General features: G+C 41.7%; 1 protein-coding gene across 1 annotated transcript in view; it reads right to left on the bottom strand.

Annotated features, from left to right (window-relative positions):
* The window catches only part of myo10l1 (myosin X, like 1), a gene marked incomplete at both ends in the record, with an annotated part of 43,854 nt that overhangs the window by 13,343 nt on the left and 13,535 nt on the right, over nt 1–16,976 (bottom strand). The window contains 11 exons of the mRNA XM_083998571.1: nt 92–238; nt 355–473; nt 565–694; nt 1,119–1,225; nt 1,535–1,619; nt 1,746–1,759; nt 1,879–2,003; nt 2,472–2,606; nt 4,102–4,289; nt 5,899–6,057; nt 16,655–16,753. Coding sequence (XP_083854697.1) covers nt 92–238; nt 355–473; nt 565–694; nt 1,119–1,225; nt 1,535–1,619; nt 1,746–1,759; nt 1,879–2,003; nt 2,472–2,606; nt 4,102–4,289; nt 5,899–6,057; nt 16,655–16,753 — 1,308 coding nt within the window. The remainder of the gene's footprint in view (nt 1–91; nt 239–354; nt 474–564; nt 695–1,118; nt 1,226–1,534; nt 1,620–1,745; nt 1,760–1,878; nt 2,004–2,471; nt 2,607–4,101; nt 4,290–5,898; nt 6,058–16,654; nt 16,754–16,976) is intronic.

Below are 16,976 nucleotides of genomic sequence, written 5' to 3'. Positions count from 1 at the left end.
AACGTCTTATTTACAGCTCTGGATCCGGTCCACACGCAAGTCATATGAAAGATGTGCATCAGTTTACGATGAATGTTTTAAGAGATCTGACCTCAAAGTTCTCGAAGCCGAAGATGTCGAGGATCCCGATGGATTTGAAGTTTTCCTTTCCCTTGACTTTCTGATTGATCTTGAGGATGATCCAGGAGAAACACTGGGAATATAACGCCATGGCAACCGAGTCCCGGGAATCCACAGCCTGCAAGAATGAGAACGAGGCCCCGACGGATGGTCAGGATGGGTGTGTGTGACGGAAAGAGGCAGTGATCGATCTACACCGGGTGGATAAATGTGTGCACACATGTGTACATATACCTGCTCTATAGTGAGCGGGGAGCAGATTTCCTCTCCTCTGAGTATTATGGATCGCTGAGTCAGGACTTCAGACAGCTGGAAGGCGTCCAGGCCCAGCAGTTCACTGGCATTAGTGGCCACTGCAGACACCGACAAAGATGCATTATACACTGTTGTCACTCATCATCACTTTTAATTTTCCTGCTCACTTTACACAAGCTTTTCACCGACCTTGTTTTGTGGTGATCTGTGCTCCTCCTGCAGTCATGAACTCAATGTTTCCCAGCTGTAAGACTCCTGACAGCAGCTTAAACATGTCTCTGATCTCCTCCTCTGTAAACTCTAATACTTTCAGCGCCTCCTGCACACGGAGAAGAGCAAGGAAAAGCATTCATCACCACCAGATGACGAGGTGCTTGTGTGCTTGTACTTTCTCACACTCAATTGTTGGCTCAGTTACAGAGAGGATTAAAACAATATACTATATTGTATATCATTGCAGTCATACATTTCTGCTTTATTTTTAGCTTTTTCAACATAATTCATGATTTACTGTAAAACAAACAATATTCCCACGTTTTTTTCTGTATGAAATCTAAAGAAGACACAAGGACGTGACTCTTAACAGTTGCATTTAACGTTACAGTTACTCTTTGCCCCTCTGATGCTGCACTATGTCCATAAATCTAAAAACAAAATCTAAAGCACATTTTCAACCATGCATGACTACAGTAAATAAAAAAAACACTGGACACAGTTAAAAACAGCAATGTGGATAAACTGACCATGACGCTGTTATACAGTTCTTTGTCATTCAGGCTCTTGTCCTTCAGACATCCTGACTGGCTGAGGTAGTGGAAAGATTCAGCAGGATCCTCGAGGAAATTGAGGCCTGAGAGAGGAGATTTATAATGTCAGTGTGACAGTAGGAGGGATGCGCATTTAGATAATTAACTGACCTTTTTATGCGTAGACATAGTGACATTATACAACCATACTTTGGTTGATTAGAAAATTATCTGTGTCGACCAGAGTTCAAATGCATTTCCTGCAGTCTCCAATAAACCATTTTCATTTCTAAATCATGTAAAGCTCATGTAACCGTGTTAAATCAAAGATACACAGGTTTCTGTGGGAAAATGTGATAAGTTTCTGGACGACAAATGTCAATATTTGAAGACGTGAACAAAGTTTTTCTTACTTTTATGCTCTTTGCTAGCTCCCGCCAGCAGAGCGTAGAAGATGTGGTAGTTTCGCTCTCCTGGGTTTTGTCGCACCACACGGTTCTACAGCAAAATCAAAACAGCAAAGCCTCAATTAACATTTCGTTATGATTCACGATACAAGACAGAGAAGTCACTAAATAAGTTTTGGATTTGACACAAACAGGCTGCAGCCCCAGACACGTTTACCTTTTCCAGCAAATCTGAAAAACAGAGTCAAGGAAACAACAATCAAAACTGTGTATCTGCACATCATGCGGCATGTACAAATAAGAAATACAAATTATTCAAATCCACTTTGTTAGTGTAAAGATGAGGATACAGTCGATGATGCAGCCTCCCTGGATGTTGCCGCCCTCAGAGAAGTGAAGCTGGATGAACTTCCCAAATCGACTAGAGTTGTTGTTGTAAACAGTCTTTGCGTTACCAAACGCTTCCATGATCGGACTGCGAGGAAAACAAAGACCTTCGGGTAAGATTCGCTGCATCTATATTTATCTGTGAATTCAGAATATACTGTAGCACATCAACCGTGTTTCAACTGTGTTTCTCCAAATGTAACACAGTTTTACTGACTTTTACTTATAGAGGAAAAATGATCTGATTGAGATGAAAACAATAAGACACATCCTGAATGGCTTAATACGAACACTGCATACTCAGTTCTCCCACAGTATCTGGGCTTGCTCATGGGTACTTGACAGCCTAGACTTAATAAAAAATCTTTCAGATCTACCATGGTTTTAAATGTCCTTCAGACACTTGAATCCTGGCCAAGATTTGTTTCAACCGACTTCAGACTTAATGAAGTGATGCAGATAGATAAGATTTGATCTGGTCTTCTCCTCAATCACTGTTGCAGTAAAAGCAGAGGGAAGGTTTAGTGTCACGAATCTTCCTCAGGATGTACCGTACCTGCTCTGGACGATGGCCTCCTCCACACGTGTGCTCTTCTCTGATGGAGCGGTCCCGGCTGATTTCTGGCTCATCACAGACAGGAACTGCAGCAACAGTTTAGTGCTCTCCGTCTTCCCTGCACCCGATTCACCACTGGACCATGCACACACGCACACACACACACACACAGACACACACACACACACACACACACACACACACACACACACACACACACACACACACACACACACACACACACACACACACACACACACACACACACACACCCCATTTTAATTAAAAACACTGTGACCTTTTCTGACATTCCCATATCTCAAACTGGTCTGGTTTGTCTAATTGATATTGAGCTCTGATACCTTCAGTGATATTACATTAGTTCCCCGTCTCTCTCAATCACGACACCAAGAGAGAGACATTGCCTGAGTGTAATTGAAAGCACGATGAGATGTCTGACCCTCCAAACCAGATCAAACCAGTTAACAGAGCAGACCAGGAGACGTTCAACAACTTCATCTAATGGGCTTGTTTTTTAATAGTGGCAGAGCGCTCATTAATATTCACTACTAACAGAGACACAACCATGATTTCATCCAGATGGGAACAAAATACCTGCGCCAGTGAAGCCGAACGAATGAACACATTATGAACTTGTTTCTATACAAGTGTAAAACTGAAGTCACTCCTTCTAGTCAAATAACAGCTTGTTACTGTCAGATAAAGACATGCTAACTGTCTCCCCTGTTTACAGTCTTTACGCTGTGATAAGCTAACAGTCTCCTGGCTGTAGCTTCACACTGAATACACAGAGTTACATTCATCGAATCTCAGCAAGAAAGTGTTTAAGCATACAGTATGTCCCATCATGTTGAACCACCATTTTAAATATACATTCAGACTGCGTGCAAAGACATGAAAAATGCATGTGTAACTCGGGGTAAGTAGGACAGTAAGAATAGCTGGGATTTCCAAAAATGGAAGCACCCTCTAGCCCAGTGCATTCTGGGACAGGCTGCAATCACCTGAGAGCCAAAGGACTTTTCTTTTTCTTCTTTTTTTACGATTACAGTTTTTAATTTTCATGTTTTCAAGACATTACAATGCCACAGCAAACATAACAATTCATAAACCTAGGACAGGTTACACCTGCACACAACTTAGATACCACATAACCAAACCAAACCAAACCAAACACAGACAGACAGACCTATACATATAAATATATATTAGAGGAGCTTGTCTGCAAGAACAAACATCTTAATGGTGTTTACCTGCTTCTGAAAAAAGAATCTACACAATACATCACACCAGGGCGTTCAGTTATCTATTAATTATAAGCTAAGTGATGGTTTAAGACAGTAGGGGTGAAAAGGCAACTTCACCATCACTCTAGTCTAAACTTGATAAGGCCAAAATTTAGTCAAAGGGGTGTACTGTACCTTGATCCCACATAAACCATACTCTTAAATATCATGGCCATGGTATTGAAGGACTTTCCTTTCAGTGAACAGGCATAAGGCCGTGTGTGTGTGTGTGTGTGTGTGTGTGTGTGTGTGTGTGTGTGTGTGTGTGTGTGTGTGTGTGTGTGTGTGTGTGTGTGTGTGTGTGTGTGTGTGTGTAACCTCACCTGATGAGAACACACTGGCTGTCGTGGCGTTTCCAGATGCAGCGGTAGCATTCGTTGGCCACAGCAAAGATGTGCGGCGGCAGCTCCCCCAGATGGTGCTTGGAGTAAAGGTCCACCCTCTCTGGGTCGTACATACCTGAGATCTGCTTGTAGGGGTTGACGGCTGCCAGGATGCTGCCGATATTAGTCTGAGAAGATCCAATATGTCACATTTCAGATTTTATCTTTGTATTATTTTCAAACCTTTAGTACCTTTTCATTTCTTTTAATTGTCTTTTTTAAATTTGTTTTCATTACTCTTTGTCTCAAATACACACGTTGCATGTACGCAACCAAGTCACAAATCAGTGACACACATGTGCAAACCACTACTCAGGAACACATACAGTGCATAAACGGCAAAATATTAAAGCAGTCTTGTGTTTTTTGATATTAATCTGGAGTGGAGGATGAGGGGAAACAGCAGGGTGGAGATGGAGATTTGATATTAGAAAGCTAAGGTCAGATGGTTAAGATGATGGAGGAGGGAGGACAGATTTACATTTCCAACAATTTCTAACAGTCGCCTTGTTTTCTATCGTCCTGCTCTAGAAACAAAAGAAAAACACTGGAGGTCAGCATGCATCCCCTCCATTGTGTCATATTACACTGTCTGTGCATTTTCTCTACTACACACATCTAAATCTGTGCTAAAGGACACACACACACACACACACACACACATGAATACATGAATACATAGCAGCACAGAAAGATGACCCACACTGGGTAAATGCTTATGATCAGCTTAAGGAAAATCCGTGTATGGACAATATTTCATCATCTAGATTAGGTCACACCCAGGGCGGATGTTATTGGTCTGTTGTCTGGTAATCCTCAGGTTTCCAGACTTCCCGAATGTCTGACTTTCAACATAACATCACCATACAGTACCATACCATACCATACATTTCAACAACTGTGATCACACTGTACCAGGTTTATGTATTTATTCTTATCTTAATTATTGATCTCAGTATGAATTTTACACCTTTAAAGGTGGATTATTGTGGTTGAGGAGTCATCGACTCTCTAGACCCAGGACCAACTCAACAGCCTCTGTGTTGTAGATGGCTCTTTTCCAATTGTCACCTACTGTATGATGCAGAGTGCAGTGGAAGCCCTTTAGAGAGACTGTACTAAAACTACTGTTGCAGTTGCTGACTGGGCGCTCACATTTCTCCAGTCGTCCTCGCTATTTCATGCCAACTACAAGATAATTCCAGTTTGTAATATCCTTATATTATACTTGACCTAACTTAATCTACAGAACTGACATTCATTGTCTGTATAGATCACATAATTTAAAGAAAGGGCCATCATTTAAATACACTAATTTAAATGAAACCCCTGTTAATTCTGTGTAAAGATTCGTTATTTGTCTTAAGGAAATGAAGATTTTAGGGATGACTAACAATGAGACGCACCATGACTGTAGTAGAAGGTAGAGTATCACCACGCATTATGGTATGCATTTAATGCATACACTCTCTGTACATTAACCTCAATTAACCTGTCAGGTCTGACATTTGGTTAGCATGAAGGCACTGTCAGCTCAACCGTAACAGACCATCTACGTTAGCCTCAGTCCTCAGAGTGGTAGATGGGTTTGATTAGATGATTTGTGCTCCTCACTAAAAGCTCCACTCATGTAAAGATTACGGGAAAAGGAAAGGGTGGGTGGGGGGTGGGGGCGCACAATAAGATATGCACACAGACACATACAGACACCATGTGGCTTGACATCCGTTCACTTACATAGATGCTATCCTTCTGATAGCGCTGGTACAGGTTGTGCATGATAGCAGCCTCGTGCAGCTCGGCCAGCGCCGACATGTCCTCCACCCCATCGATGCTGGTCTGGTGCATCGCGTACACCCGCTCCCTGGTAACCTCGGCCTGCTGCAAGTACAACACCTGGGACACAACAAGACACACAGTCAGTCACTGGTCATCACTTTATGATGTAGTTAATGTATTTAAACATAATAATAATTAGTTTTTCCCACCAAGAATTTCAGAAGAGAACTTTTTACAGCTGTGCTGAACAAAGTGAGTGATGTTATGTAGGATTGCATTGTGTATTATGTTCATTATGTTGGTGTTACTTGCACAAGTGCAATGGGGGGAAAAAATCCATCACAACATTTCCTCTTCCTCTTCCTATCTGTTCATTCTGAGGTAAATATAACCACAACACTTTGATTTCCAGTCAGGCTGGTCGTGCGGGTGACTAGATAATTAAACTATGCCAACAAAGCCAGTGTGTTGCAACCATGATGAAAATCCAAATGATGACAATACAGAGCTTTGTGGCTCTCCTTGTTCTCCCCAGACCCCCCCATTTCATTTATGTCATCCATCGCCATGGCAACTGGAGAGTCAGGGACAAGACAGGGTGGAGAGCCTGGCTGTGAGAGGGGAAATAGATGGAGACGAAGAAGAGGTAGAAGAGGAAGAGGAAGAGGAAGCAGGAGGAGGAGAGAACAAGATTGTGAAGAAGAGAGAGTGTAACAGATCAGATGTGGCAGGACCTGACAGGTGAAAGCAGCTCGGTGTGTATTCAGGTCAGGCACACACACGACGCTACAGTGATCCCTGTCTCTCTCTTTTTTTCTTTTCTTTTTTTCCCCCCATGTATACAGTCCAAACACGCACTGGTGCGGGAGATGATTGTGATTGTATTCCAGCATAAAGGTCATTCATTCACCCCTGTTCTATCTACTTGTCTAAGTATAGAAACAACGGCCTTTACAATACAGGGTAGATTATGTCCCTTCAGCCCCAATGCCAGCCTTCACCATGTGTCTGTATGTGTGCATGTTTGTGTGTGTGTGTGTGTGTGTCAGTGTAACAGATGTGCTGAAAGTCTGTTGAGAGTGGCAGAGGGGGCAGGCTGTAGGCGCTCCGCCATCCTGTTCTTAAACAAATCTATTTCACTCCAGTAACACCGTTTTTTACTGCACGGAGCTGCTGCGTGCAGACAGAGATCTCTCAGGGCTAACAAAAAAAAAATGGTACCATCATTTCTGTCATCGCCAACTGTCTGCAAATAAAATGTGTGTGGACTACAAATGGAAACCTGTGAGCCGTATGTTACTATAATACAACTCGAGAACATGACAGTTTCATCCCAGCTTGAACTGCTATATGCTGCAGCAGCTTGTTGTTTTCTTCTCTTTTCTGTTACATTTTGTTAAAGTACAGAAGTCCTGTGGAGACTTTGTTGGTAGCTGCTCATCAGGGCTCTAACCTTTCCCACTCACTCAGCCGGGATGAAATGTCCCAGTCATCCCTCGTCCTGCATTAAACAGCTCATCATCTTCCCTACAACCCCGTCCACCTCGTTGTCCTCACCTTTTGCAAAGTCACGACGCTAAGTCACGGTTCTGACATGTTAATCCAGGCACCATTACATATTTACATGAGTGTTGGAGCCAGCACTGATACTGACACATAAACAGTGGGTAAAAATGTTATCACCTGCTGATTTTGTAAGTTTGCTCCCCCAAAACGAAATGGACGGTCTATAGTTTTAATGGTAAGTTTATGTGAACAGAGAGAGTCAAAATAACAACAAAAAAATCCAGAACATATGTCATCATGTAAAGGTTATAAACACATTTACACGTTACATTTGATCAAGTGAAATAAGAGCAAAAATCAGCAGGGGATCAAGTACTTATTTCCCCCACTGTATAGAAGAGAAACTGTGATTAAGTAAACTGCAGCACCACAACATTTTCTGTTTTCTTTTTACTATTTTATCTTACTTTCACTGCAATTTGATGATTGGAAACTGAATTTTCAAACTGAAAGTTAATGCTATTATTGTGTTTTTCCTTGCACCTGCAAGAATCAATATTTTCATATTAGCAAATGACTACTTGAAAGGGGATGCTTGGAATGACAAACCTGCTATTAGTCCACCATCCCTCCCAGGTTCCTCTCAGCCTGACCGTGTTTGAGCATCTTCCAGCTCATTGTTTTGGTTTTACAGCCAGCGACTGTCCCGCTCTGATTCATTCTCACTGTTCTAATGGCGTCATCTCAGGCCCAAGGCAGTAAACACCAGAAAGGTTACTACTGTATGTGAGCAATGAAAATATGAGCTAAAACTTCACCTTAAAAGTGTATAGTCTGGAGTGATAACCACCAAACAGTAAAGAGACAAATAACTAGCTGCTGCAACTAAAATAGGCTGACAAGAAGGAAAACCTAAAACACTGGTCTGCAGTTCACAATATCAATAGTACGACATTATCAGTCAGTGTTGTGTTTGCAGCTTGTTTCCACAGCCCTCAAGCGACCAAAAACAATTAATGCAGGTTTAATTAAATCATCACAATCTCTGTTGCGCTCAATCATGGCTCTCACATGTTTGTATGTGTGTTTACATGTGTGTCTTGTTACGCACTTTTCGGTGTCTGATGTGCATGGGAGACATGCTTGTCTGAGTAATGATGAGATGCATTAACACGCGTGTTAGTTATGGTTTGGACAGCTGTACACATGCACAGGCACTGTCATACTGACTGTAAAACCAGAGCTGGGTGTGTTCCTCCTGTCTGTGAGAAGGAAACACAGAAAGTCTCTGAAGTTTATATCAAAGTCCATTTGCTTCTCTCCCCCATCTCTTTATACTCTCACCCCATTAAATCATTCTCTCACCAATTAAATCCCTCTCTCCCACACTCACTCACTTTGAATTTTTCTTTTTGTAGTGTATGTGTGTGTGTGTGTGTGTGTGTGTCGCAACGTCACTCCTCTATTTCGCTCATTTCTCTTTCCCTTTGTATAACACTCCTCTTTCATCCCGTCTCCCTCTCTGTCATCTGCTGCTCCTTTCTCTCTGTTATCTCACTGTCCTCCATCCCACTCTTCATTAATTTACCCCTCTCTCCTTGCACTGTATTCCCCACATTTCAACCACCTACCGTTTTCTTTATCCCTCTCCACTGTTCCCTCTTTTATTCTTTATTGCTGTTTCCTGTAAACTCCATATACTGTACATCTGATACATCACCTCTGTCTGTTATATATATATATATATATTTTTTTTTTCCAGATCTATCTCTCTGTCTGTCTATCTAATGTGCACGGATCCCTGTGTGCTCACTCACGCAGACTCACTTAATGCCTAAATGGCTCAATCTGACACCCCTGCCCATAATTGAAGGCTTACAAAGAGCAATTTCAGTCAGAGAGTCAAGCGTGCCTTTGAAATCCAGGGAAAATTATAGTGGAACCGAAGATAAGAAACACACACACACACACACACACACACACACACACACACACACACACACACACACACACACCCTTCACATGTGATAAGTAGAAGGACACTGGGGTGACTAAAATGGAGGCCTGGATCTCAGCTGTCAAAATTAATTCCCTTTGTTTAAAGTAAAACATGTTTAATGTAATGCCTGGTGCCCGGAGGTAAGCTGGGTGTTTTAGGCTGCAGCTACAGTTGTGATGTATAAATGAACACCCTTGGATGCTTCTTTGACTTTAATCTTAGTGCAAAAACCTGGTTTTTATTCCGATTTGAATTTGGGTTTGCAGCAGGTACCTTGACTTGGAGCATTGTTCCTCCACATAATCTGACTTTAGTATAAAAGCCAACGTTCAAATGCTAAATGATGCACTCAAAATCACAGTAATATTGTATAAGAGCTTGAGCGTCTTTTGGAGATTTCATTTTTGCTTTTCTCAATTTACTGTGTTAATTGTCTGTCTGCTCTTCTGTTAATGTAGTATAATGACATTATCTGTATAATTGTATAGATTAACATGTAATGGTATGTTTCAGTAGCAGCAGTATCATTGCTACTGACTGACTCTTATGAATAAATACATTTTTCTGTTTAAACTGATTCAATAATTTCAAATTTCAGCAAAAAAAAAAAAATTAAGCAATAAGATCAAGTCAGCTTAACTAAAAAAATTGCTCCCCTAATCATTTATGAATATTAACATTCACATATAGATGTAACAGAGAGAATAAACACACTATCATGGTAGTACGCTTTATAACTGGGTAAAATATGTGCCCCTTTAAATAATGATCTATCTCCAGTGATGATCTCCCTGAAAAATGCTTGAACATTTCCACTGTAAGATTAAAGCAAATAAACATCTGAGCTACTGTTCTCGGCTTTATAACTGCTTCTAATACCAAAGCTGCTTTCACATGTAAAAGGCCTTCAACAGCAGATAAAGCACAGAAGAGAAAACCATGCGGGAAAACCCATTCGCAAATGATTCAGAGACAGAAGATACTATGAGAAGAAAGTATGTCAGCGACTGAAATAAAAAGCAGCGGAAGTGGAAGAAGACCAAAAAACAACCTTTTTGAAAAGAAAAAAAAACTCTGTCTTTTCCTTCCTTTGCCCCCCTGGTGGGTTTTAACACACATTTTACACCCACGAAAAATGACGCATGCATGCACAAAGTGTACTGTATGTGAAGCCAATGCACACACAATACGTTTTTTGTGAAGACTGTCTTAAATGGGATACTTCATGTTAAATAATTCATTATTGGAGAGCAGAGACATGGAACTAGTTGGAGAAAACAGAGAAAGAGAGCAAGAGAGACCAGCCTACAGACAGAGAGAGAGACGGAATGAGAGTAATGTAGAAGTAGAGCATGGTTAACCAACTCTGATTCGTCGTCAGTAGTATAATCTCTCAAGGACTTGGCGTGGGGGAGAGGAAGTTTCTTTAAGGATGAGGCTGGTGGCGCTCGCTCGCTCGCTGACACACTCACACACTCACACACTCACATAGATACACACACACTCCACCTCTTCTGTTTCATGATTTTCAATGCTTCGCTCTCTCCTCCAGCAAAACTCTTAACCTGCTTTCTTTGCTCCTATCAACTCTCTCACACACACACACAGGCACACACACACACATGCAGTGGGAAGCTCCTTCATCTCATCTGACTTCACATTAGCTGCAGTCAAAGTGAGGAGAGGGAGAGGGATAAAGAGAGAGAGAGAGAGTGCGCTGTGGGCACAGTGACCTATATATTCTGCAGGCCTTTATTCATCAGTGTTAGATACAGTATCACACGCTCCTGTATGCACCTGCAGCTCTCCTCACTGACCTTGGATCACATCTGACAGACCCTGCTTGGGTCAGATTAGGATTGGGGAACACTGAGGAGGTATTTTTGTCAGATCAGAGTATATTGGGGGGAAACGGAGCAGCTGCTGCAGCAGTGGGATAAAAACCACAGTGTTCCTATGCATGTAGGGGAAAAATTATCTCTTTTGGACTTGTTACCGGAGACATGTTATTGATTTACTTGGGTGTAGGTATCCACAGGGAGCTGAGGTAATGTGAAAATCTAAAACAAAGATGACAATTTAAAATCTATACATTTACTCCAAGTGTTCATAGAGCGATATGCAATAATATTCAATGCACTGGGATTTGACAATCTGAAACAGCTACATTCTTTCTAAATAAAGCGATAAAATAACGTGTAAAATAACCCTAACAATCTGAATTACCATGCTGTAATATTAAATTATGGCTTTGTAAAATCAAACATGTCGACACTGGGGAGCTTTGAATTGATGGGAAGGTTTTAAGAGACTTGAAGGAGAAAGACTTTTGTACAGACTTTTGTATAGCCCTGCTAGCAGCTCATAGAGGCTTTCAGAGGTACAATCTAAGGATACCTATTATAGCATAAGGACGCACATTGTGATGCATTTTGCAGGTATAAATGACTAATCAAATTTGCATGAAAGTCAGCAGAGCACCACAGTCAGAAGGAAACATCCTCTGGGGAACATGATAAAGATTTTCGCCCTGAAACAAACTGTATGTGATTCATACCTCAAAATGTGTGTCCTGTGTTGCTGTTTCTTTTACCACAGAGTTCAATGAGTTTGGATTAAGAGAAACAGGTGAGCAACAAGCTCTAACTCTGTTTGTACCTTCACTGCCTCACAGCATCAACTCAGCACTGGAGTGAACAACACGTCTCATAGTCATACGCCATCACCCTTTGAGATTTGGCGAACCCATACTCATCCCACCGCCCCCGAGGGGAATCACTGCCTTCTTTCTTCACTGATAAGAGACGCAGCAAACAGACAGATAGGGTGATGTTTGCATGTGTGTGTGTGGTTGCATGTCGCTGTGTTTTTAAGTTAAATTAATGAGTGAAATTAATCTCATTAGATGATACTAAGTGAGCGGGTACGGTGTCCTCAGAGGGTTAGAGAGATGAAAATGTGAGGAGGAATGTGGGTCAGGAGATCACACGACAACATCGGCTTGTTTCTGTGCCGAATCAAAACATTTCAGTCATTTCTGCGCTTTTCATTAGGCGCATTCAACAGTGTGTGTGTCCGTTGTTCTGTGTGTGTGTGTGTGTGTGTGTGTGTGTGTGTGTGTGTGTGTGTGTGTGTGTGTGTGTGTGTGTGTGTGTGTGTGTGTGTGTGTGTGTGTGTGTGTGTGTGTGTGTGTGTGTCCAAACTATGTAGTCATTTTGTGGGCAGCGAAGGAGTAAAGGCTTCCCTGCAGCATGTTCTGTTCTCGCGTGAGCTCTCACTGCAGCTTTTACGCTAGCTACTGAAATCCAGGTCATGTAACACACATTGTCCACAACTCATCACTAACGTAACCTCTGTGTGTGCATATATGCATGTCTGTGTGTGTCTGTGTGTGTGTGTGTGTCTGTACTGTTCAAGAGTAGACCTCAGTCTACAATATACTGTATTTTCCCCAAGTACAATATATTCCTATGGGGGAGTAAATGCATCCAAAGTAGCTACACATCGGGACACCACAATCATCTAGTTTAGGTGGGGAGAAGTCTGACGGTATCTCTGTGGCTGTATCCATAGCAACCCGTCTATGAGGATCTCTGTGATGTACAGAGTTGCCTGACGTCTGTCTGGTTATAAATACAAAGCTGAAAATGCTTCAAACTTTCATGTAGGGTGAAATTCAGTTCATATCTAAGCTTGTCCAACATCGCAGGGTAAAACAGCAAATCCTCACAGATTTGGTATATTATGGGATTTTAAAATGACTGAAACCATTTATCGTTTATCAAAATAGGTACCTGTAGAAATGATGTCAATTATAATAATAATTTGTCAAGACAAACAACTCAGTGTGAACATATAGTTCCCTAAAATCACTTCACATACATAGGGCAAATCTGTATATTATGAATATTGTAAGAACATCTTATAAGCTTATGAGCTTGCAACTCCTCGGTTTTTTATCATGATTATGTCCACTTTTTTCTATTATTATCAGTATGTTCTTTCATTGTATTATCTTCAGTACTCTCTATTTATTCTAATCTTTATCTATAGCCAGTTCTTTTTTGACCCACTTTTGCTACAGGATCATTAAAATTACATGTAATCTGATCTGATTTAATCATTTTTCCATACAGTAAATTGTACAGACTTAAAGGGGAAAGGTAAAGCCTAAATCGTGGATGAGATCTTTGTGCATGATCAGGGGTTTTTAACCAAACCCTTGTGATTGGTTTAGCTCTTGATTTACCTTCCAACCCCCATTCGTGGTCATGATCTTTCAGATAATGACCAAAAAAAAACACTATCTTCCTGGGATCCTGGCTCACAGACAGTGAGTTAAATGGACGAACTGAAACCAGAGGGATCATAAAAGTTTGCAGAAAGCTGTATTCCCATCCCACTGAACAAGCAACACACATGTGACTTTTCAGAAATGACAGCAGCAGATGCAGTTTGAGGATTCGTTGGCTTAATGCTTTGCATTGTGCAGATGTCATACTATGCAAAGACTGAAACTGCTGCAGTTGGCAAAAGCCCTCCATAACATGATGAAGTCAGCTGTAAGTCAAAAATTACTTCTATGAGAGAACAGTACAGCAAAAACAAACCACAAACCATCAGCCCTGCATCACTGCCTACAGTACCTACATGAATGGTTGTGCATTAGCATGCTTGGATACTGCCTGTGAAAAGCAGGCGAAAATGGAGTATGAATGATGTAAAGGTATACACCCCTGGTACTTAAGGGTTGTGCTAATTTAACATGAAGGGTAGTAGTTCTGCAGCCGCAGCATTGTAACCCAGAACTGGTGAATGTGTTGAACTGGGTCAGGGAGTGTAGATTAAAGAACTAGTCTGACAGAAGAGCCGGGAAGACGGTACGAGAGAGAACGGGTCAGTGGAAAAATAAAACTAGTGCCAAAAAAAAGAGGAAAAGAGACAGCAAAATGCTTTTAAATTTTGCATGTTTTCTGTTCTACCTGGCATTTACATTTTTTTTTTGCTGTTTTTAAAGGGATAGTTCAACATTTTGGCAAATTCGCCTATTGCCATATCCCTATAGTCTGGAGTAGGTTCATTACCTTTAATTGTCGGTGAAGCAGTTTTTAGATCGGCGGGGCAGAGACGTGGGCTCTGCATGGCGAGCGGTATTTTCGCCTTTCTCTCATCAACTTATCAAATACACAATCCAACAACTCCAAAACGCTCTCGTGGAGAAGTTGTGACCAGCACATTCACCACGCTTGTAATAATGTAAAATTACGAGACAGTGTTGTTTTCAAGGCAGTTTTGGAGTTGTTGGATTGTGTATAGTTTGATGAGGGAAATGTGGAAAATAATGTGCGCCTCCATTGCGTCTCTGCCCCACCGATTTAAAAAAACAGCATGCACAGACAATTAAAGGTAATGAACCTACTCCTAAAACTATAGGGATTATGGCAACAGGCGGATTTGCCAAAATGTTGAAATATCCCTTTAAAAATGTGTCAAGGATTTACTCTGCTCTGTGGTCACTGAAATAAAATATTATTCATAACCAACATCATAGGGAAGCAGAGCAGAGCAACAGGGTTGGATGGGGTTCCCAGGACTGTTGCATGGGTCAGATCCTGTTGTAACCCCACTTCCTGCTGATTCTCTATCAAATATTCACCAGCTCCTGCAGAGCTAACATTTAAACACCAACAGCTGCCAGAGACAGGAGGGTGGAGGGAGGTGGGAAGAGCTGGATGGGGGCTGGGGGGGAGGTTGAGGACATTCATAATCCAGAGCAAAGAGAATTCCTGCTCCTATAACCAATCCTCTATTTTGGGAAAAGTCTGTCAGTCCCTGCGCTGTCCCTGAACAGGAACTCCAGGGCTACCGCTACATCAAAAGACGATGCTTTTAGAGCAGCATGTGGCCATTTTATGTCTTAAAGGCCGCAAAGCACAACTTCATTGTATATCTGAGAGGGAGAGAGGGCAGATGTGGATGTTCTTTGGGAGTATAAATGGAGTACTGAGATGCTTGAATTGGGGCCAAAGAGCCAAGTCTATTATTAGCTCCATCTAAATGCTGCCAACTGGAGCGCATGCATGTGTGTGTGAAACACATCAGCCATCAAAAAAAAAAAAACACTAAATCCAAAGAGCAATGTGTGCATGTTCTTGCTCTGATACAGATTAGATGAGCACACACACACACACACGCATCCTTAATGAGATTTAAACATTCAATTCCATTATTTTGGCAGGGGGGTGTGGAGTTAAAGGGTTGGGGTTGGGGTAGGCGATGCTGCTCTGACATCTGACATCCTGAAACAAGCATGTGCGTTTGTGCTCCCATAACACTCTCCATCCATTCTGGCTCTTCTCCTGAGGCTGAATGTGTGTCAGAGATTAATTTTGCATATGCATGAGGAGGAAGAGGAGAAACTTGGGGGAGGGAGGGCAGGGAAGTGGAGCATCATGACCAGGAGTTTCTATTGATCCACACAGGAGAAGATGAACCTGCACAGCTGCTTCACCTTTACTCTAACCTTTAAACGCGTACAAATGCACAGTCCACACAACTGACTACAGCTTTGGCTCATCCGTCATCTGATGCTGACACAATTTACTTATCCCATTGGGTTTGAAATAATTACAGTATGTTTGCTAAATAAACATCACATAAACAAGTAATGTTTGGCCCCCTGCATGTATTTTTTAATATTTCTTCCAGATCATCATCAATTCAATGGAAAATGGGTGTATTCTGAGTATTTTGATGGCCTTAGGGTTTAAGACGGCAACCATAAACAACAACATCCTCAGTTGGAGGTTCTCCAACTCGCTCTTTCTCTCCCCTCATTTCCTGTCATCTCTCTGTACTCAACTCTATAACAAAAAGGTATTAATACAACCCACATATTTTCAAAAACTCTTTCATTGAAACAATCTGTGAATAAGCCAGGTTTGCCCTGAGCCACATGTGTTATTCATATGTGGCTCAACACTAAAATGTATTCAACTGTATGTAAATCAGTACAAATACCAGTTACTAATAGGGTGTTGTTCAACAAAGCTTGATGTTGCATGAAGATGCATGAAGATTGCAACATCAAATGTTGCAGTTTACAGAACTTGTGAGGAGTGCAATACTTTGCTTTGCTGCATTTGAACACATAATCAGAGAAGACAGGTGTTGCAGTGTGAGCGTGTTCAGTATGTGCACATTTCTTACCTCTCCATAGTCGGTTGTGACCACGAGGGTTCCATCTCCACAGGAGTTTACAGTGGCGGGAAGGAACTGCTCCTTCTCTTTGACCCAGACTCGGGCCCCCTGGATCACACAAACACACCAACAGAGACTGGAGTTAGGCAGTGTACAAAAAAAAAGGAGCATTTGGTTACGTAAAGTCATGAACCCCCCTAGTGACCAGAGCACAGGTTTTCAGTGCTAAGCCAACAACTTCTCTGAGCAGCAGCTGAGCAGCAACAACTTGAAGGTCTCAGCAGAGTTTAGATACAAGATTATCACCTCCTGCTTCTGTGATCACTGCCAC

The sequence above is a fragment of the Trachurus trachurus genome (genome assembly GCF_905171665.1).
Source record: "Trachurus trachurus genome assembly, chromosome: 22".
Lineage (NCBI taxonomy): Eukaryota > Metazoa > Chordata > Actinopteri > Carangiformes > Carangidae > Trachurus > Trachurus trachurus.
Note: the sequence above shows the minus strand (reverse complement) of the source record. Positions and strands in the feature narration are given on the sequence as shown.